General features: G+C 44.4%; 1 protein-coding gene across 1 annotated transcript in view; it reads right to left on the bottom strand.

The window, feature by feature from the left end:
• LOC122943777 (pancreatic alpha-amylase-like) overlaps positions 1 to 23,422 on the bottom strand; it is a 127,830-nt gene extending 104,408 nt beyond the window's left edge. The window contains exon 1 of the mRNA XM_044301804.1: positions 23,239 to 23,422. Coding sequence (XP_044157739.1) covers positions 23,239 to 23,409 — 171 coding nt within the window. The 5' untranslated portion in view covers positions 23,410 to 23,422. The remainder of the gene's footprint in view (positions 1 to 23,238) is intronic.
• Positions 23,423 to 23,945: the final 523 nt, after the last annotated feature.

The following is a 23,945-nucleotide window of genomic DNA, read 5'->3' as shown; positions in this document are numbered from 1 at the left end:
TATATTTAGGCCCAGCACACACACAGGCAGAGGAGAGAGGTCCCGTAACAGACAATCTGGCTTCATGTCAGCAGAGAATTAGTCTGCATGTCATAGCAGAGAATGAGGCTTCACGTCACCCACCACTGCAACAGTCCATTGGCATATATTTAGGCCCAGCACCCAGGCAGAGGAGGGAGGTCCCGTAACAGAGAATCTGTCTTCATGTCAGCAGAGAATTAGTCTGCATGTCATAGCAGAGAATGAGGCTTCACGTCAGCCACCACTGCAACAGTCCATTGGCATATATTTAGGCCCAGCACACACACAGGCAGAGGAGAGAGGTCCCGTAACAGAGGATCTGGCTTCATGTCAGCAGAGAATCAGTCTGCATGTCATAGCAGAGAATCAGGCTTCACGTCAGCCACCACTGCAACAGTCCATTGGCATATATTTAGGCCTAGCACACAGGCAGAGGAGAGAGGTCCCGTAACAGACAATCTGGCTTCATGTCAGCAGAGAATCAGTCTGCATGTCATAGCAGAGAATGAGGCTTCACGTCAGCCACCACTGCAACAGTCCATTGTCATAAATTTAGGCCCAGCACCCAGGCAGAGGAGGGAGGTCCCGTAACAGACAATCTGGCTTCATGTCAGCAGAGAATTAGTCTGCATGTCATAGCAGAGAATCAGGCTTCATGTCAGCCACCACTGCAACAGTCCATTGGCATATATTTAGGCCTAGCACACAGGCAGAGGAGAGGTTCATTCAACTTTGGGTAGCATCGCAATATAATGGTAAAATGAAAATAAAAATAGGATTGAATGAGGAAGTGCCCTGGAGTCCAATAATATATGGTTATGGGGAGGTAGTTAATGTCTAATCTGGACAAGGGACGGACAGGTCCTGTGGGATCCATGCCTGGTTCATTTTTATGAACGTCAGCTTGTCCACATTGGCTGTAGACAGGCGGCTGCGTTTGTCTGTAATGACGCCCCCTGCCGTGCTGAATACACGTTCAGACAAAACGCTGGCTGCCGGGCAGGCCAGCACCTCCAAGGCATAAAAGGCTAGCTCTGGCCACGTGGACAATTTAGAGACCCAGAAGTTGAATGGGGCCGAACCATCAGTCAGTACGTGGAGGGGTGTGCACACGTACTGTTCCACCATGTTAGTGAAATGTTGCCTCCTGCTAACACGTTGCGTATCAGGTGGTGGTGCAGTTAGCTGTGGCGTGTTGACAAAAGTTTTCCACATCTCTGCCATGCTAACCCTGCCCTCAGAGGAGCTGGCCGTGACACAGCTGCCTTGGCGACCTCTTGCTCCTCCTCTGCCTTGGCCTTGGGCTTCCACTTGTTCCCCTGTGACATTTGGGAATGCTCTCAGTAGCGCGTCTACCAACGTGCGCTTGTACTCGCGCATCTTCCTATCACGCTCCAGTGCAGGAAGTAAGGTGGGCACATTGTCTTTGTAGCGTGGATCCAGCAGGGTGGCAACCCAGTAGTCCGCACAGGTTAAAATGTGGGCAACTCTGCTGTCGTTGCGCAGGCACTGCAGCATGTAGTCGCTCATGTGTGCCAGGCTGCCCAGGGATAAGGACAAGCTGTCCTCTGTGGGAGGCGTATCGTCATCGTCCTGCCTTTCCCCCCAGCCACGCACCAGTAATGGACCCGAGCTGCGTTGGGTGCCACCCCGCTGTGACCATGCTTCATCCTCATCCTCCTCCACCTCCTCCTCATCCTCGTCCTCCTCGTCCTCCAGTAGTGGGCCCTGGCTGGCCACATTTGTACCTGGCCTCTGCTGTTGCCAAAAACCTCCCTCTGAGTCACTTCGAAGAGACTGGCCTGAAAGTGCTAAAAATGACCCCTCTTCCTCCTCCTCCTCCTCCTCCTCCTGGGCCACCTCCTCTTCCATCATCGCCCTAAGTGTTTTCTCAAGGAGACATAGAAGTGGTATTGTAACGCTGATAACGGTGTCATCGCCACTGGCCATGTTGGTGGAGTACTCGAAACAGCGCAACAGGGCACACAGGTCTCGCATGGAGGCCCAGTCATTGGTGGTGAAGTGGTGCTGTTCTGTAGTGCGACTGACCCGTGCGTGCTGCAGCTGAAACTCCACTATGGCCTGCTGCTGCTCGCACAGTCTGTCCAGCATGTGCAAGGTGGAGTTCCACCTGGTGGGCACGTCGCATATGAGGCGGTGAGCGGGAAGGCCGAAGTTACGCTGTAGCGCAGACAGGCGAGCAGCAGCAGGATGTGAACGCCGGAAGCGCGAACAGACGGCCCGCACTTTATGCAGCAGCTCTGACATGTCGGGGTAGTTGTGAATGAACTTCTGCACCACCAAATTCAGCACATGCGCCAAGCAAGGGATGTGCGTCAAATTGGCTAGTCCCAGAGCTGCAACGAGATTTCGCCCATTATCACACACCACCAGGCCGGGCTTGAGGCTCACCGGCAGCAACCACTCGTCGGTCTGTTGTTCTATACCCCGCCACAACTCCTGTGCGGTGTGGGGCCTGTCCCCCAAACATATGAGTTTCAGAATGGCCTGCTGACGTTTACCCCGGGCTGTGCTGAAGTTGGTGGTGAAGGTGTGTGGCTGACTGGATGAGCAGGTGGAAGAAGAGGAGGAGGAAGCCGAGAAGGAGGAGGTGGCAACAGGAGGCAAAGAATGTTGCCCTGCGATCCTTGGCGGCGGAAGGACGTGCGCCAAACAGCTCTCCGCCTGGGGCCCAGCTGCCACTACATTTACCCAGTGTGCAGTTAGGGAGATATAGCGTCCCTGGCCGTGCTTACTGGTCCACGTATCTGTGGTTAGGTGGACCTTGCCACAGATGGCGTTGCGCAGTGCACACTTGATTTTATCGGATACTTGGTTGTGCAGGGAAGGCACGGCTCTCTTGGAGAAGTAGTGCCGGCTGGGAACAACATACTGTGGGACAGCAAGCGACATGAGCTGTTTGAAGCTGTCTGTGTCCACCAGCCTAAATGACAGCATTTCATAGGCCAGTAGTTTAGAAATGCTGGCATTCAGGGCCAGGGATCGAGGGTGGCTAGGTGGGAATTTACGCTTTCTATCAAATGTTTGTGAGATGGAGAGCTGAACGCTGGCGTGTGACATGGTTGAGACGCTTGGTGACGGAGGTGGTGGTGGTGGTGTTGGTGGTACATCCCCTGTTTGCTGGGCGGCAGGTGCCAACGTTCCTCCAGAGGCGGAGGAAGAGGCCGAGGCGGCAGCAGCAGAATAGGCCGAGGCGGCAGCAGCAGAAGAGGTAGCAGGGGGAGCCTGAGTGACTTCCTTGGTTTTAAGGTGTTTACTCCACTGCAGTTCATGCTTTGCATGCAGGTGCCTGGTCATGCAGGTTGTGCTCAGGTTCAGAACGTTAATGCCTCGCTTCAGGCTCTGATGGCACAGCGTGCAAACCACTCGGGTCTTGTCGTCAGCACATTGTTTGAAGAAGTGCCATGCCAGGGAACTCCTTGAAGCTGCCTTTGGGGTGCTCGGTCCCAGATGGCGGCGGTCAGTAGCAGGCGGAGTCTCTTGGCGGCGGGTGTTCTGCTTTTGCCCACTGCTCCCTCTTTTGCTACGCTGTTGGCTCGGTCTCACCACTGCCTCTTCCTCCGAACTGTGAAAGTCAGTGGCACGACCTTCATTCCATGTGGGGTCTAGGACCTCATCGTCCCCTGCATCGTCTTCCACCCAGTCTTGATCCCTGACCTCCTGTTCAGTCTGCACACTGCAGAAAGACGCAGCAGTTGGCACCTGTGTTTCGTCATCATCAGAGACATGCTGAGGTGGTATTCCCATGTCCTCATCATCAGGAAACATAAGTGGTTGTGCGTCAGTGCATTCTATGTCTTTCACCGCTGGGGAAGGGCTAGGTGGATGCCCTTGTGAAACCCTGCCAGCGGAGTCTTCAAACAGCATAAGAGACTGCTGCATAACTTGAGGCTGAGACAGTTTCCCTGGTATGCATGGGGGTGATGTGACAGACTGATGGGGTTGGTTTTCAGGCGCCATCTGTGCGCTTTCTGCAGAAGACTGGGTGGGAGATAATGTGAACGTGCTGGATCCACTGTCGGCCACCCAATTGACTAATGCCTGTACCTGCTCAGGCCTTACCATCCTTAGAACGGCATTGGGCCCCACCATATATCGCTGTAAATTCTGGCGGCTACTGGGACCTGAGGTAGTTGGTACACTAGGACGTGTGGATGTGGCAGAACGGCCACGTCCTCTCCCAGCACCAGAGGGTCCACTAACACCACCACGACCATGTCCACGTCCGCGTCCCTTACTAGATGTTTTTCTCATTGTTATGGTTCACCACAACAACAAATATATTATTTGGCCCAATGTATTGTATTCAAATTCAGCGGGATATAAATTTGAGGCCTAGTATTTAGGCGCTGGGTGACCGGTATGGATTTAGTGACAGAATTAGACTTGGAAATGCACAGAAGCGTGTGTGTGAAGTTATTCTGAATGACCCTATGTGCACCTTGAATATTATATACCCTTTTAGGGATAGATTTCAAATAGCTCTGATATAGCAGAAACCACTAAATTATGAAATTGCTAAATTGGGAATTGTATTTCAACCCAGAACAAAAAATGTGCTTTGACGGACACTAAATAACTTTCCCAGCCACAACAGGACAGCGTTAACGAGAGATTTAGCAGGATATAAATTTGAGGCCTAGTATTTAGGCGCTGGGTGACAGGTATGGGTTTAGTGACAGAATTAGACTTGGAAATACACAGTAGCGGGTGTGTGTGAAGTTATTCTGAATGACCCAATGTGCACCTTGAATATTATATACCCTTTTAGGGATAGATTTCAAATAGCTCTGATATAGCAGAAACCACTAAATTATGAAATTGTTAAATTGGGAATTGTATTTAAACCCAGAACAAAAAATGTGCTTTGACGGACACTAAATAACTTTCCCAGCCACAACAGGACAGCGTTAACGAGAGATTTAGCAGGATATAAATTTGAGGCCTAGTATTTAGGCGCTGGGTGACAGGTATGGGTTTAGTGACAGAATTAGACTTGGAAATACACAGTAGCGGGTGTGTGTGAAGTTATTCTGAATGACCCAATGTGCACCTTGAATATTATATACCCTTTTAGGGATAGATTTCAAATAGCTCTGATATAGCAGAAACCACTAAATTATGAAATTGCTAAATTGGGAATTGTATTTCAACCCAGAACAAGAAATGTGCTTGAACGGACACTAAATAACTCGCCCAGCTACAGCACTAAGGACAGATTTAGCGGGATATAAATTTGAGGCCTAGTATTTAGGCGCTGGGTGACAGGTATGGGTTTAGTGCCAGAATTAGACTTGGAAATACACAGTAGCGGGTGTGTGTGAAGTTATTCTGAATGACCCAATGTGCACCTTGAATATTATATACCCTTTTAGGGATAGATTTCAAATAGCTCTGATATAGCAGAAACCACTAAATTATGAAATTGCTAAATTGGGAATTGTATTTCAACCCAGAACAAGAAATGTGCTTGAACGGACACTAAATAACTCGCCCAGCTACAGCACTAAGGACAGATTTAGCGGGATATAAATTTGAGGCCTAGTATTTAGGCGCTGGGTGACAGGTATGGGTTTAGTGCCAGAATTAGACTTGGAAATACACAGTAGCGGGTGTGTGTGAAGTTATTCTGAATGACCCAATGTGCACCTTGAATATTATATACCCTTTTAGGGATAGATTTCAAATAGCTCTGATATAGCAGAAACCACTAAATTATGAAATTGCTAAATTGGGAATTGTATTTCAACCCAGAACAAGAAATGTGCTTGAACGGACACTAAATAACTCGCCCAGCTACAGCACTAAGGACAGATTTAGCGGGATATAAATTTGAGGCCTAGTATTTAGGCGCTGGGTGACAGGTATGGGTTTAGTGCCAGAATTAGACTTGGAAATACACAGTAGCGGGTGTGTGTGAAGTTATTCTGAATGACCCAATGTGCACCTTGAATATTATATACCCTTTTAGGGATAGATTTCAAATAGCTCTGATATAGCAGAAACCACTAAATTATGAAATTGCTAAATTGGGAATTGTATTTCAACCCAGAACAAGAAATGTGCTTGAACGGACACTAAATAACTCGCCCAGCTACAGCACTAAGGACAGATTTAGCGGGATATAAATTTGAGGCCTAGTATTTAGGCGCTGGGTGACAGGTATGGGTTTAGTGCCAGAATTAGACTTGGAAATACACAGTAGCGGGTGTGTGTGAAGTTATTCTGAATGACCCAATGTGCACCTTGAATATTATATACCCTTTTAGGGATAGATTTCAAATAGCTCTGATATAGCAGAAACCACTAAATTATGAAATTGCTAAATTGGGAATTGTATTTCAACCCAGAACAAGAAATGTGCTTGAACGGACACTAAATAACTCGCCCAGCTACAGCACTAAGGACAGATTTAGCGGGATATAAATTTGAGGCCTAGTATTTAGGCGCTGGGTGACAGGTATGGGTTTAGTGCCAGAATTAGACTTGGAAATACACAGTAGCGGGTGTGTGTGAAGTTATTCTGAATGACCCAATGTGCACCTTGAATATTATATACCCTTTTAGGGATAGATTTCAAATAGCTCTGATATAGCAGAAACCACTAAATTATGAAATTGCTAAATTGGGAATTGTATTTCAACCCAGAACAAGAAATGTGCTTGAACGGACACTAAATAACTCGCCCAGCTACAGCACTAAGGACAGATTTAGCGGGATATAAATTTGAGGCCTAGTATTTAGGCGCTGGGTGACAGGTATGGGTTTAGTGCCAGAATTAGACTTGGAAATACACAGTAGCGGGTGTGTGTGAAGTTATTCTGAATGACCCAATGTGCACCTTGAATATTATATACCCTTTTAGGGATAGATTTCAAATAGCTCTGATATAGCAGAAACCACTAAATTATGAAATTGCTAAATTGGGAATTGTATTTCAACCCAGAACAAGAAATGTGCTTGAACGGACACTAAATAACTCGCCCAGCTACAGCACTAAGGACAGATTTAGCGGGATATAAATTTGAGGCCTAGTATTTAGGCGCTGGGTGACAGGTATGGGTTTAGTGCCAGAATTAGACTTGGAAATACACAGTAGCGGGTGTGTGTGAAGTTATTCTGAATGACCCAATGTGCACCTTGAATATTATATACCCTTTTAGGGATAGATTTCAAATAGCTCTGATATAGCAGAAACCACTAAATTATGAAATTGCTAAATTGGGAATTGTATTTCAACCCAGAACAAGAAATGTGCTTGAACGGACACTAAATAACTCGCCCAGCTACAGCACTAAGGACAGATTTAGCGGGATATAAATTTGAGGCCTAGTATTTAGGCGCTGGGTGACAGGTATGGGTTTAGTGCCAGAATTAGACTTGGAAATACACAGTAGCGGGTGTGTGTGAAGTTATTCTGAATGACCCAATGTGCACCTTGAATATTATATACCCTTTTAGGGATAGATTTCAAATAGCTCTGATATAGCAGAAACCACTAAATTATGAAATTGCTAAATTGGGAATTGTATTTCAACCCAGAACAAGAAATGTGCTTGAACGGACACTAAATAACTCGCCCAGCTACAGCACTAGGGACAGATTTAGCTGGATATAAATTTGAGGCCTAGTATTTAGGCGCTGGGTGACCGGTATGGATTTAGTGACAGAATTAGACTGGGATATGGCCAAAAAATAAACAGACTATTGCTGGTTAAATGCACTTGGTGTGACAGCTTCACCCTGATGTAGGCTTTAGCCAAAAAACAACCACACCATTGAGGGTTAAATGCACTTGGTGACAGGCGCAGCTTGCCCCTGATTTAGTATATGGCCAAAAAATGAACAGACTATTGCTGGTTAAATGCACTTGGTGTGACAGCTTCACCCTGATGTAGGCTTTAGCCAAAAAACAACCACACCATTGAGGGTTAAATGCACTTGGTGACAGGCGCAGCTTGCCCCTGATTTTGTATATGGCCAAAAAATGAACAGACTATTGCTGGTTAAATGCACTTGGTGTGACAGCTTCACCCTGATGTAGGCTTTAGCCAAAAAACAACCACACCATTGAGGGTTAAATGCACTTGGTCGCAGCTTGTGCTGGCGCACCACAAGACACAAAATGGCCGCCGATCACCCCAGAAAAATGTGACTGACAAACGGTCTGTGCAGCCTAAAAACAGTGAGCAATTGAGGATCAGCAGCTCAATGATCCACAGCTGCAGATCGATCAGTTAATCAAGTCCTTTGGAGGAGTTAATCTGCCTAATCTCGCCCTACTGTCGCAGCCGCAACCTCTCCCTACGCTAATCAGAGCAGAGTGACGGGCGGCGCTATGTGACTCCAGCTTAAATAGAGGCTGGGTCACATGGTGCTCTGGCCAATCACAGCCATGCCAATAGTAGGCATGGCTGTGATGGCCTCTTGGGGCAAGTAGTATGACGCTTGTTGATTGGCTGCTTTGCAGCCTTTCAAAAAGCGCCAAGAAAGCGTCACAAAAGCGCGAAGAAAGCGACGAACACCGAACCCGAACTTTTACGAAAATGTCCAGGTTCGGGTCCGTGTCACGGACACCCCAAAATTCGGTACGAACCCGAACTATACAGTTCGAGTTCGCTCATCCCTAGTATTAAGATCTTTTCGCTGAATGTAAAGGGGTTAAATTCCCCACACAAGCTTAAGTTTGGTGGAAGGATGCTGTTAACTCATGCTGTAATGTGGTGATGGCACAGGAAACACAACAAACATTTCCAACAAATTTTCCACTCTCCGGCATGTAAGAAAAAAGCGGCAGGAGTGATGATAGCTGTTAAAAGCGATATAGCATTCTCCCTCTCCTCGCTCATTACTGACAACAAAGGGCGCTATGTCATTTTAGTGGGCACTTTTGATAATGTTAACATGACTTTGGCCACAGTTTATGTTCCTAATTCTAAACAGATATCCTTCTTATGCCATTTCTTTAAGAAACTTCTTAAGATGGACCACTTTCCCATCATTCTATGCTCAAATGGAGCATTTAAACGCTGCATTGCCATGTTTGACACGTCTGAAGAAACGTTCACAAACGTCATGAGAACAAGGGATGAGAGTTTTAGAATGTTGGAAGGCCTACTACAGAGGCAACTACTTAATAGGTGGGAAATTACGGCCCTTAATCAATATTTACAGAAGGGATGTATCCCTAAAGGCCTGATGCTGAGTATAATCCCAGCAACAGACCTGATAGATGAGAACTTCCAGAATCAATGGGATTCTTTTTTAAAAATTCAGTCAGAGAGTCTAATACGGATGATCATCGATAGACGATCACAGATTTTGGACAAACTGACTGAAAAAAATAGTTAATATTTAAATAGAAATACAGCAATTTCCAGATTCTGAAGATACACAGAAATGGCAGCACCGAATATGTGTCAATCTAGACAATTTGGAGAAGGAAATTAGACAAAAGTTAACTAAAAAATGTAGGAATATAGACAAAAATAATGATACTACAGAGATAAATTTAGACATATTATAGAAGAAATAGAGGAAAATCCTAATACAAATAGAAAACTGCACAAAAGTGGTAATACTAAATACTAAAGAACATCCAATAGGTATGAAGCCCTTTCTTCACCTTCTTTTTTAGATTTCACTCCCCCACACCACAAAATGAGAATAAGACAATCACCGACACCAACCAGCACATCGAGACATGTAAGGAATCGAGTACAGCACATGTATACCCAATAACACGCTTACAATTTGAGGAATCGAAACGTGGAAAACGAGAACAAACACACAAACTATACCACGAACAGACACTATTCCAGTTAGATAGACCACAACCAACAATTCAACAACACAAATACGACAAAAAACATACGGAGAGGAACGCATTCGCACAAGAAGGGACAGTCACAATTATCACGGGACACGTCGATGTGATAAATATAAGTAAATCACAACTCACTGATTCACAAATGGCTCTTTTCAATAAAGGGCTTAAATTTGCTCCTACCAAAATTTTTTACTAATTCTCCACATATATTGGAGTGGAGAAATTTGTAAGGAGACTATGTCTCAATAAATATTTCATAAAGAATCCTATCCTTTCCAATTATCAGGAAGAGTAAAATAAAGCTAAATATGCACACACCACTCTTAGAGAAAAATCTAAAAAAAATCCTCAACAAGAGACTGGTGAGCATATAGCAACATTTAAGAAAAATGTTGAAAGATAACTTAGACAACTAAATAGTAATAGTAGCCCTAATAATCTCAGCCATAAAGAAATAGAGGTGATCCAACAACTACAAGAGATGCATGATGAAACAATACACCCTGCAGATAAGGGTGGGGCAGTGGTGATTTTAGACACTGATTCATACAGAGAGGAGTGCCTGAGGCAGTTAACTGATACAATGACATATAGACGATTAGCATCAGACCCTACGGATGAATACTATAAAAAACTAGTCCTAATATGCAATAGAGGGTTGAAGGAAGGTTTCTTGGTTGAAAGAGAGACTAGATTTATCTTGGGAACGCAGAGAAGAATACCAGCCTTCTACTGCGTCCCGAAGATACACAAGAATCTAAGATCTCCACCAGGGAGACCTATCGTCTCAGGCATAGATAGCATTTCCTCCAATCTGTCAAAATATATTGACCAATGGTTGCAGCCAAGGAGACCCCGTCTTACATCAAAGACACGACCGAAATAGTTAAGGTTTTAGAACAGATACAATGGGAGGAGCAGTACATCATAGGAACCTTATATGTTAGTTCTCTATATAGAGTAATAGAGCATAATAAGGGTTTGTTAGCCCTGTAGGACCATCTAACCAAGAAGGGAGAACTAAAGGTGGAACAAACACAGTTCCTAGTGGAGACAGTAAGATATATACTGTAGCACAAATATTTTATGTTTGAGAATCAATTTTATCTACAGCAAACCGGTACAGCCATAGGCACCAGATTCGCCCCCAGCTACGCCAGACTCCTCCGGCTGGGGACGAGTCTGGTGCTCTGGCGCCGGTATATTGATGAAATTATTTTTATTTGGCAGGACAGCCGAGAGGATTTAGACCACTTTTTGACTGCTATTAACCACCTCCGGACCGCCTAACGCACATGTGCGTTCCGGAGGTGGCAGGCTGGCGCACAGTCACGCATATATGCGTCATCTCGCGAGACGCGAGATTTCCTGTGAACGCGCGCACACAGGCGCGCGCGCTCACAGGAACGGAAGGTAAGCGAGTGGATCTCCAGCATGCCAGCGGCGATCGCTCGCTGGCAGGCTGGAGATACGAATTTTTTAACCCCTAACAGGTATATTAGACGCTGTTTTCATAACAGCGTCTAATATACCTCCTACCTGGTCCTCTGGTGGTCCCTTTTGTTAGGATCGACCACCAGAGGACTCAGGTAGGTCAGTACAGTCGCACCAAACACCACACTACACTACACTACACTACACCCCCCCCCCCCGTCACTTATTAACCCCTTATAAACCCCTGATCACCCATGATCACCCCATATAAACTCCCTGATCACCCCCCTGTCATTGATCACCGCCCTGTCATTGATCACCCCCCTGTCAGGCTCCGTTCAGACGTCCGTATGATTTTTACGGATCCACGGATACATGGATCGGATCCGCAAAAAACATACGGACGTCTGAATGGAGCCTTACAGGGGGGTGATCAATGACAGGCGGGTGATCACCCATATACACTCCCTGATCACCCCCTGTCATTGATCACCCCCCTGTCATTGATCACTCCCCTGTAAGGCTCCATTCAGACGTCCGCATGATTTTTACGGATCCATGGATACATGGATCGGATCCGCAAAACACATGCGTACGTCTGAATGGAGCCTTACAGGGGGTGATCAATGACAGGCGGGTGATCACCCATATACACTCCCTGATGACACCCCTGTCATTGATAACCCCCCTGTAAGGCTCCATTCAGACGTCCGCATGCGTTTTGTGGATCCGATCCATGTATCCATGGATCCGTAAAAAATCATGCGGATGTCTGAATGGAGCCTTACAGGGGGGTGATCAGTGACAGGGGGGTGATCACCCTGATTACCCTGATCACCCCCTGTCATTGATAACCCCCCTGTAAGGCTCCATTCAGACGTCCGCATGCGTTCTGTGGATCCGATACATGTATCCATGGATCCGTAAAAAATCATGCGGATGTCTGAATGGAGCCTTACAGGGGGGGTGATCAGTGACAGGGGGGTGATCACCCTGATTACCCTGATCACCCCCTGTCATTGATAACCCCCCTGTAAGGCTCCATTCAGACGTCCGCTTGCGTTTTGTGGATCCGATACATGTATCCATGGATCCGTAAAAAATCATGCGGATGTCTGAATGGAGCCTTACAGGGGGGGTGATCAGTGACAGGGGGGTGATCACCCTGATTACCCTGATCACCCCCTGTCATTGATAACCCCCCTGTAAGGCTCCATTAAGACGTCCGCATGCGTTCTGTGGATCCGATACATGTATCCATGGATCCGTAAAAAATCATGCGGATGTCTGAATGGAGCCTTACAGGGGGGGTGATCAGTGACAGGGGGGTGATCACCCTGATTACCCTGATCACCCCCTGTCATTGATAACCCCCCTGTAAGGCTCCATTCAGACGTCCGCATGTGTTTTGTGGATCCGATCCATGTATCCATGGATCCGTAAAAAATCATGCGGATGTCTGAATGGAGCCTTACAGGGGGGGGTGATCAATGACAGGGGGGTGATCAGGGAGTCTATATGGGTGATCACCCCCCTGTCATTGATCACCCCCCTGTCATTGATCACCCCCCCCCCTGGTAAGGCTCCATTCAGACTTTTTTTGGCACAAGTTAGCGGAAATTTTTTGTTTGTTTTTGTTTTTGTTTTTTCTTACTAAGTCTCATATTCCACTAACTTGTGTAAAAAAAAAAAAAATCTCACATGGACGCACCATACCCCTCACGGAATCCAAATGCGTAAACATTTTTAGACATTTATATTCCAGACTTCTTCTCACGCTTTAGGGCCCCTAAAAAGCCAGGGCAGTATAAATACCCCACATGTGACCCCATTTCGGAAAGAAGACACCCCAAGGTATTCCGTGAGGGGCATATTGAGTCCATTAAAGATTTAAATTTTTGTCCTAAGTTAGCGGAAAGTGAGACTTTGTGAGAAAAAAACAAAAAAAAATCAATATCCGCTAACTTATGCAAAAAAAATAAAAATTCTAGGAACTCGCCATGCCCCTCATTGAATACCTTGGGGTGTCTTCTTTCCAAAGTGGGGTCACATGTGGGGTATTTATACTGCCCTGGCTTTTTAGGGGCCCGAAAGTGTGAGAAGAAGTCTGGGATCCAAATGTCTAAAAATGCCCTCCTAAAAGGAATTTGGGCCCCTTTGCGCATCTAGGCTGCAAAAAAGTGTCACACATGTGGTATCGCCGTACTCAGGAGAAGTTGGGGAATGTGTTTTGGGGTGTCATTTTACATATACCCATGCTGGGTGAGAAAAATATCTTGGTCAAATGCCAACTTTGTATAAAAAAATGGGAAAAGTTGTCTTTTGCCAAGATATTTCTCTCACCCAGCATGGGTATATGTAAAATGACACGCCAAAACACATTGCCCAACTTCTCCTGAGTACGGCGATACCAGATGTGTCACACTTTTTTGCAGCCAAGGTGGGCAAAGGGGCACACATTCCAAAGTGCACCTTTCGGATTTCACCGGCCATTTTTTACAGATTTTGATTGCAAGGTACTTCTTACACATTTGGGCCCCTAAATTGCCAGGGCAGTATAACTACGCCACAAGTGACCCCATTTTGGAAAGAAGACACCCCAAGGTATTCCGTGAGGGGCACGGCGAGTTCCTAGAATTTTTTATTTTTTGTCACAAGTTAGCGGAAAATGATGATTTTTCTTTTTTTTTTTCTTTTTTCCTTACAAAGTCTCATATTCCACTAACTTGCAACAAAAAATAAAAAATTCTAGGAACTCGCCATGCCCCTCACGGAATACCTTGGGGTGTCTTCTTTCCAAAATGGGGTCACTTGTGGCGTAGTTATACTGCCCTGGCAATTTAGGGGCCCAAATGTGTGAGAAGAACTTTGCAATCAAAATGTGTAAAAAATGCCCTGCAAAATCCGAAAGGTGCACTTTGGAATATGTGCCCCTTTGCCCACCTTGGCAGCAAAAAAGTGTGACACATCTGGTATCGCCGTACTCAGGAGAAGTTGGGGAATGTGTTTTGGGTTGTCATTTTACATATACCCATGCTGGGTGAGAAAAATATCTTGGTCAAATGCCAACTTTGTATAAAAAAATGGGAAAAGTTGTCTTTTGCCAAGATATTTCTCTCACCCAGCATGGGTATATGTAAAATGACACCCCAAAACACATTGCCCAACTTCTCCTGAGTACGGCGATACCAGATGTGTGACACTTTTTTGATGCCAAGGTGGGCAAAGGGGCACATATTCCAAAGTGCACCTTTCGGATTTCACCGGTCATTTTTTTTACAGATTTTGATTGCAAAGTACTTCTCACACATTTGGGCCCCTAAATTGCCAGGGCAGTATAACTACGCCACAAGTGACCCCATTTTGGAAAGAAGACACCCCAAGGTATTCCGTGAGGGGCATGGCGAGTTCCTAGAATTTTTTATTTTTTGTCGCAAGTTAGTGGAATATGAGACTTTGTAAGGAAAAAAGAGAAAAAAAAAAAAATCATCATTTTCTGCTAACTTGTGACAAAAAATAAAAAATTCTAGGAACTCGCCATGCCCCTCACGGAATACCTTGGGGTGTCTTCTTTCCAAAATGGGGTCACTTGTGGCGTAGTTATACTGCCCTGGCAATTTAGGGGCCCAAATGTGTGAGAAGTACTTTGCAATCAAAATCTGTAAAAAATGCCCTGCAAAATCCAAAAGGTGCACTTTGGAATATGTGCCCCTTTGCCCACCTTGGCAGCAAAAAAGTGTGACACATCTGGTATCGCCGTACTCAGGAGAAGTTGGGGAATGTGTTTTGGGGTGTCATTTTACATATACCCATGCTGGGTGAGAGAAATATCTTGGCAAAAGACAACTTTTCCCATTTTTTTATACAAAGTTGGCATTTGACCAAGACATTTTTCTCACCCAGCATGGGTATATGTAAAATGACACCCCAAAACACATTCCCCAACTTCTCCTGAGTACGGCGATACCAGATGTGTCACACTTTTTTGCTGCCAAGGTGGGCAAAGGGGCACATATTCCAAAGTGCACCTTTTGGATTTCACCGGTCATTTTTTACACATTTTGATTGCAAAGTTCTTCTCACACATTTGGGCCCCTAAATTGCCAGGGCAGTATAACTACCCCACAAGTGACCCCATTTTGGAAAGAAGACACCCCAAGGTATTCCGTGAGGGGCATGGCAAGTTTTTAGAATTTTTTATTTTTTGTCGCAAGTTAGTGGAATATGAGACTTTGTAAGAAAAAATAAAAAAAATAAAATCATCATCATTTTCCGCTAACTTGTGACAAAAAATAAAAAGTTCTATGAACTCACTATGCCCATCAGCGAATACCTTAGGGTGTCTACTTTCCGAAATGGGGTCATTTGTGGGGGTTTTCAACTGTTTGGGCATTGTAGAACCTCAGGAATCATGACAGGTGCTCAGAAAGTCAGAGCTGTTTCAAAAAGCGGAAATTCACATTTTTGTACCATAGTTTGTAAATGCTATAACTTTTACCCAAACCATTTTTTTTTTTGCCCAAACATTTTTTTTTTATCAAAGACATGTAGAACAATAAATTTGGCGAAAAATGTATATATGGATGTCGTTTTTTTTGCAAAATTTTACAGCTGAAAGTGAAAAATGTCATTTTTTTGCAAAAAAAATCGTTACATTTTGATTAATAACAAAAAAAGTAAAAATGTCAGCAGCAATAAAATACCACCAAATGAAAGCTCTATTAGTGAGAAGAAAAGGAGGTAAAATTCATTTGGGTGGTAAGTTGCATGACCGAGCGATAAACGGTGAAAGGAGTGTAGTGCAGAAGTGTAAAAAGTGCTCTGGTCATGAAGGGGGTTTCACCTAGCGGGGCTGAAGTGGTTAATCAAAATACTAGGAACTTGCAATTTACCCGACAATGTTCGTAGGGGGGGTTGCATTTTTAGATCTCAATATTACAATAGAAGCATCCAAGGGTAACATGTAACACACATACTAAAGAAGTAGCACAAAATAGCTACATACGCTTTTCAAGCAGCCACCTACCTAGGTGGCTTGCGAATATAAATCGTAAGTCAATTTAGGAGACTTAAACGAAATTGCACAATTAACAAACAATTTGAGTTAGAGGCCCAAAAACTTACCCAATTATTCAAAGACATAGAATATCCCACCACAACCATAGAAGGTGCGTTGCATAAGGTACGGAATATGAATAGGGCAGATTTTTTTGGACCGAGTAAATTGACGCCATCAGACGACACTATACGTCTAATATTACCATTCCACTCCCAATATCGACGGGTTGAGACAATCATCAAACGCCATTGGCATTTCTTGAGGGATGATAAGATCATAGGACCGCTATTGACAACAACTCCACAAATGAACTATACTAAAGCGGCTAACCTTGTTTCCAAAGTAGCACCAATCATCAAGACAACCCGTGATATTGGTACGGGTTCTGACTGGTTAAAAATGAAAGGTTTCTTTAGGTGTGGCAAATGCATCAATTGTAAAGCAACCTCCTTTGCCAAGAGAACCACAAGAGTGGTATCGACACAGAGTACTTTCTTTATTGACATTCAGGAAACCTTAACCTGTAATTCAAAGGATGTCATCTATGTACTAGAATGTAGTTGTCATAAACAATCATAGGTGTGCGCAGCCTATTGCATTAGGGTGTGCACCCTTAACCACCTCCCGACCGCCTAAGGCTGCTTTCACACTAGCGTTCGGGTGTCCGCTCGTGAGCTCCGTTTGAAGGGGCTCACGAGCGGACCCGAACGCAGCCGTCCAGCCCTGATGCAGTCTGAATGTAGCGGATCCGCTCAGACTGCATCAGTCTGGCGGCGTTCAGCCTCCGCTCCGCTCGCCTCCGCACGGACAGGCGGACAGCTGAACGCTGCTTGCAGCGTTCGGGTGTCCGCCTGGCCGTGCGGAGGCGTGCGGATCCGTCCAGACTTACAATGTAAGTCAATGGGGACGGATCCGTTTGAAGATGCCACAATATGGCTCAATCTTCAAGCGGATCCGTCCCCCATTGACTTTACATTGAAAGTCTGGACGGATCCGTCCGAGGCTATTTTCACACTTAGCTTTTTTTTGCCATTTTAATGCAGACGGATCCGTTCTGAACGGAGCCTCCGTCTGCATTAATATGATCGGATCCGTTCAGAACGGATCCGATCGAACGCTAGTGTGAAAGTAGCCTAACATAGGGATGCGTCCTGCGGGCGGCTGGGTTATTCCTCTGTCACGCATCTACTGTTTTGTTAACAGCATCTAATATACCTGCTACCTGGTCCTCTGGTGGTCCCTTTTGCTTGGATCGACCACCAAAGGACACAGGCAGCTCTGTAAGTAGCACCAATCACCACACTACACTACACCCCCACCCCCCCGTCACTTATTAACCCCTGATCACCCCATATAGACTCCCTGATCACCCCCCTGTCATTGATCACACCCCCGTAAGGCTCCATTCAGACGTCTGTATGTGTTTTGTGGATCCGCAAAACACGGACACCGGCAATGTACTTTCCGCATTTTGTGGATCCGCACATTGCCAGAACTACTGTATATAGAAAATGCCTTTTCTTGTCCGCAATTGCGGACAAGAATAGGACATGTTCTATAGGCTCTACAAAAAATGCAGTGTTCGTCCGATCAGACCTGATCTTGGCGCACACCTGCATTCAGTCCGCCCCACCGGAGTGACAGAAATGATTTTTTTTTCTGATCACTGCAAAAACACTGTAAAATTGCTGCGGCGCTATAAAGATCACTTTTGAGGGGCATGGCGAGTTCATAAAAGATATTTTTTGGGGGGCACAAGTTAGCGGCAATTTATTTTTATTTTTTTCTCACAAAGTCTCATATTCGCCGTACTCAGGAGAAGTAGGGCAATGTGTTTTGAGGTGTATTTTTACATATACCCATGCTGGGTGAGAGAAATATCTCTGTAAATTGACAACTTTTTAAAAAAATGTATACAAAGTTGTCAATTTACAGAGATATTTCTCTCACCCAGCATGGGTATATGTAAAAATACATCCCAAAACACATTGTCCTACTTCTCTTGAGTACGGGGATACCACGTGTGACACTTTTTTGCAGCCTAGGTGCGTAAAGGGGCCGAAAGTCCAACGAGTACCTTTAGGCTTTACAGGGTTGCTCACAATTTAGCCCCGCCCAAAATGCCAGAACAGTAAACACACCCCACAAATGACCCCATTTCGGAAAGTAGACACCCCAAGGTATTCACTGAGGGGCATAGTGAGTCCGTGGGATATATTTTTTTTTTGTTCTTTTTTTGCCAGAAGTTAGCAGAAATGGAAACTTTATTTATTTATTTTTTCCTCATAAAGTGTCATTTTCCGCTAACTTGTGAAAAAAAATTAAATCATATATGAACTCACCATGCCCCTCCGCGAATACTTTGGGGTGTCTTCTTTCTAAAATGGGGTCATTTGGGGGGTATTTATACTATCCTGGCATTCTAGCACCTCAAGAAACATGACAGGTGCTCAGAAAGACAGAGCTGCTTCAAAATGCGGAAATTCACATTTTTGTACCATAGTTTGTAAATGCTATAACTTTTGCGCAAACCAATATACACTTATTGGATTTTTTTTTTAAAGACATGTAGCACAATAAATTCTGACACAAACTTGTATAGAAATGTATTGGCAATTTGGGTGCCAAGTTGCATGACCAAGCAATAAACCGTTAAAGTTGTGAAGTGCCGATTTGTAAAAAAAGGGCCTGGTCACTAGGGGGGTATAAACCTGTGGTCCTTAAGTGGTTAAGCACAAACACACGTTGCGCGCATATGTATGTATGTGTGTGTGTACACATATATATATATATATATATATATATATATAAAATCACAAATATTGCAGTAGCATTGTCAGACGTAGTGAACTGGGTGCAATTCCCCACAGAGGCCGGCCCCTCCTCCACGATATATACTTAGCAAATGACGAGGCAGCACTTCCAGCTTTAGGTGGCAGGGTGAAGACCCCAAAACTTTAATCCCAGCAACGTTTCGGCCTGCTCAATGAGGCCTTTATCAAGCCTCATTTTTGGGGGTCTACACCCTGTCACCTAAAGCTGGAAGTGCTGCCTCATCATTTGCTAAGTATATATATATATATATATATATATATACACAGTACAGACCAAAAGTTTGGACACACCTTATCATTCAAAGAGTTTTCTTTATTTTCATGACTATGAAAATTGTAGATTCACACTGAAGGCATCAAAACTATGAATTAACACATGTGGAATTATATACATAACAAAAAAGTGTGAAACAACTGAAAATATGTCATATTCTAGGTTCTTCAAAGTAGCCATCTTTTGCTTTGATTACTGCTTTGCACACTCTTGGCATTCTCTTGATGATCTTCAAGAGGTAGTCACCTGAAATGGTTTTCACTTCACAAGTGTGCCCTGTCAGGTTTAATAAGTGGGATTTCTTGCCTTATAAATGGGGTTGGGACCATCAGTTGCGTTGTGGAGAAGTCAAGTGGATACACAGCTGATAGTCCTACTGAACAGAATGTTACAATTTGTATTATGGCAAGAAAAAAGCAGCTAAGTAAAGAAAAACGAGTGGCCATCATTACTTTAAGAAATGAAGGTCAGTCAGTCCGAAAAATTGGGAAAACTTTGAAAGTGTCCCCAAGTGCAGTCACAAAAACCATCAAGCTCTACAAAGAAACTGGCTCACATGCGGACCGCCCCAGGAAAGGAAGACCAAGAGTCACCTCTGCTGCGGAGGATAAGTTCATCCGAGCCACCAGTCTCAGAAATCGCAGGTTAACAGCAGCTCAGATTAGAGACCAGGTCAATGCCACACAGAGTTCTAGCAGCAGACACATCTCTAGAACAACTGTTAAGAGGAGACTGTGTGAATCAGGCCTTTATGGTAGAATATCTGCTAGGAAACCACTGCTAAGGACAGGCAACAAGCAGAAGAGACTTGTTTGGGGTAAAGAACACAATGAATTGACATTAGACCAGTGGAAATCTGTGCTTTGGTCTGATGAGCCCAAATTTGAGATCTTTGGTTCCAACCACTCTGTCTTTGTGCGACACAGGAAAGGTGAACGGATGGACTCTACATGCCTGGTTCCCACCGTGAAGCATGGAGGAGGAGGTGTGATGGTGTGGGGGTGCTTTGCTGGTGACACTGTTGGGGATTTATTCAAAATTGAAGGCATACTGAACCAGCATGGCTACCACAGCATCTTGCAGCGGCATGCTATTCCATCCGGTTTGCATTTAGTTGGACCATCATTTATTTTTCAACAGGACAATGACCCCAAACACACCTCCAGGCTGTGTAAGGGCTATTTGACCATGAAGGAGAGTGATGGGGTGCTGCGCCAGATGACCTGGCCTCCACAGTCACCGGACCTGAACCCAAACAAGATGGTTTGGGGTGAGCTGGACCGCAGAGTGAAGGCAAAAGGGCCAACAAGTGCTAAGCATCTCTGGGAACTCCTTCAAGACTGTTGGAAGACCATTTCAGGTGACTACCTCTTGAAGCTCATCAAGAGAATGCCAAGAGTGTGCAAAGCAGTACTCAAAGCAAAAGGTGGCTACTTGAAGAACCTAGAATCCTAGAATATGACATATTTTCAGTTGTTTCACACTTTTTTGTTATGTATATAATTCCACATGTGTTAATTCATAGTTTTGATGCCTTCAGTGTGAATCTACAATTTTCATAGTCATGAAAATAAAGTAAACTCTTTGAATGAGAAGGTGTGTCCAAACTTTTGGTCTGTACTGTATATATATATATATATATATATATATATATTATATTATATACACACACATATATATATATACACACACACACAGGGTGGGCCATTTATATGGATACACCTTAATAAAAAGGGAATGGTTGGTGATAATTACTTCCTGTTTGTGGCACATTAGTATATGTGAGGGGGAAACTTTTCAAGATGGGTGGTGACCATGGCAGCCATTTTGAAGTCAGCCATTTTGAATCCAACTTTTGTTTTTTCAATAGGAAGAGGGTCATGTGACACATCAAGCTTATTGGGAATTTCACTAGAAAAACAATGGTGTGCTTGGTTTTAACGTAACTTTATTCTTTCATGTGTTATATACAAGTTTCTGACTACTTATAAAATGTGTTCAGATCATACAGTCTTTAGTACAAGGATTATTCCTCCTCCCTTCAGCCCCTGCAAAAAGCCCCCCAAGTACACATAACAGTCAATTTCTCCACATACTGACCTATAGCTTCTGCTCCTCTCTCCAACAACGTGCTCTGTTGAATCTCCTGCACATCTTGATGCCCCCTGTATGATGAGACTCCGCCTCTTCCTCCAATCATTATACCTCCCTGGAGCAAATCCATTCTAGTGCTGTACTGTCTCATAGGCTTCAAACCACTCGCCTGAAGCCTATGTGAAGGAGGGGATTGGGAGTTGGCAGATGGCAGTGCAGCACGAAGGTGATGATTAGGGTGTGCCCAGGCACACCCGGTACACCCCATGTGCACGCCTATGTAAACAATATCTAGGCCTAACTAAGAAAACACTAAAAAAAAAGTGAGAGAACACATCTCCAATATTCGGACGTGATACAAACTTCATTTCCTGTCTAAACATTTTAAAGACATTCATGATTGTGATCCATCCACCCTCACCTTCGTGGCCATTGAGAAGGTCAGGAGGTCATGGAGGGGAGGGAATCACATCATGAATTTGTCCAGACTGGAATCCCGTTGGATCTTTGAATTTGATAGCCTCATAACCAAAGGACACAACGCAGAGATGGAACTGTTTGGATTTCTATAACTTTGGGGGGATGTCTGGTGGGGATGCGGGATCCAAGTCTGGCTGTTCATCGGCACTTGGATCCCCCCTCCCTATCAGACTGCCCTCCCCGTCCCAACAGTTCCACCTCTTAAAGTAACAGAATATTAGACCTTCTGATAAGCATACTGCATCCTATTTATAGGTTTATATGTAATCATATGTTACTATTGTGCAGATTTATTGTTTATTATCAAGACCTTGATTGCTTATATCACGCATCCAGTTTGCTGCAATTTTATACAAAAACGCCCTGAAAACGCACATGCGTTTTCTACTCCATATGTTCCTATTGTGCAGATTTATATGTTCTTATATGTTTTTATTATCAAGACTTCGATTGCTTATATTACACATCCAGTTTTCTGCAATTTTATATAAAAACGCCCCAAAAACACACATGCGTTTTCTACTCCACTGCCACTACTCCCTGCCACAATTTAAGATGGATCATCATTCCATGCTCAAATGGAGTATTTAAACGCTGCATTGCCTGCTTGCTAAATACCGCCACTGAAGAAGAGGAGGTACCCCAAAACGCAGATGGTACATTTGGACGGAGTATCAAGCAACATATTAATATGGTCTTTGCCATTTGTGGCTTTTTAATGGTACAACACGGCCATTCACCATTAATTCAACACCACAGGAATATGCCGCATAGAAATTCTCATTGAAAGATGCGGGATTGACAGGTGCATATCCTACCACATACAAACTTCCTGATCACGTGGACTGTTCATCATGTGTCCCCGCCGCAAGTCACGTGGGATGCCACGTTGATACCACGAAACTACACGGAACGCCGGTAGCAGAGTCGGCAGTAGACGGAAGAGAGGAGACATTCGATAACCCAGTACCATCCGGTGGTAAGACTCTTGAACTAACAGTGTCTAAAGGGATGTTTTAATTGACTTATTATACGGTGATCAAACATGTATGTAATACCTTTGTTAAAAATTCTATAAAAATGATTGAAGAAGAAATAGATTGCCATGTACTATATGATGTCTGATTTTCGTTTTTTACATTAGTTATGGGATAACCCCATTAACTAAGATTCTACAAAGATAAAACCTTACCTGGACACCTGCAAATCCATTTGGTCCCAGATAGCGTTCACATTCTTCAGCAATGTCCTCCCAGCGCCATTCAAACAAGTGGACAATAGATGTTCTGCCACAAGCTGCATTGGGATTGAACTGGCCAGTGCAGATTCCGAGCAGCAGCAGGACCAGCAGCAACAGTGTCATGCTGAGCAATGATGTGCCTCAGAATATTGTCCTCTGCCTATTTATAGCAGTAAACTATGATGTAACCTCTGCTCAGACCTGTCTGATGAGCAGATGATTCCAGGCATGCTGCCACACTCAGTAACAAGGGCAGTGAGCAGTGAGGAAAGAGAAATCTTCAGTATAGTAATAGTTAAGTATAAGTTTTAATAGATTCACTAATGGATAAAACAAATGTATGGACAAAGTATCACCGCATATTATTATTGTTATACCTCTCATACTCACTATAGGCTTGCAGTAGTTTTATCCTCACAGAAACATGGCTGACACCCTCAGACACCTCTTCCCCTGCTGCACCTTCTTATAGTGGATTTCAATTCACTCACACCCCCCGCCCCGGCTGCAAACATGGTGGAGGAGTTGGTCTTCTCCTATCAGACACCTGCTCCTACAGCCCAACTCCACTGCCACCCTCCATTACGCTCACCTCATTTAAAGTACACTCTGTTCGCATCTACTCTCCCGCCAACCTTCAAGTAGCCGTCATTAACTGC

This window comes from Bufo gargarizans, chromosome 7 (genome assembly GCF_014858855.1).
Source record: "Bufo gargarizans isolate SCDJY-AF-19 chromosome 7, ASM1485885v1, whole genome shotgun sequence".
Taxonomy (NCBI): Eukaryota; Metazoa; Chordata; class Amphibia; order Anura; family Bufonidae; genus Bufo; species Bufo gargarizans.
The sequence above is the reverse complement of the archived record's forward strand: the minus strand, read 5'-3'. Positions and strand labels throughout refer to the sequence as shown.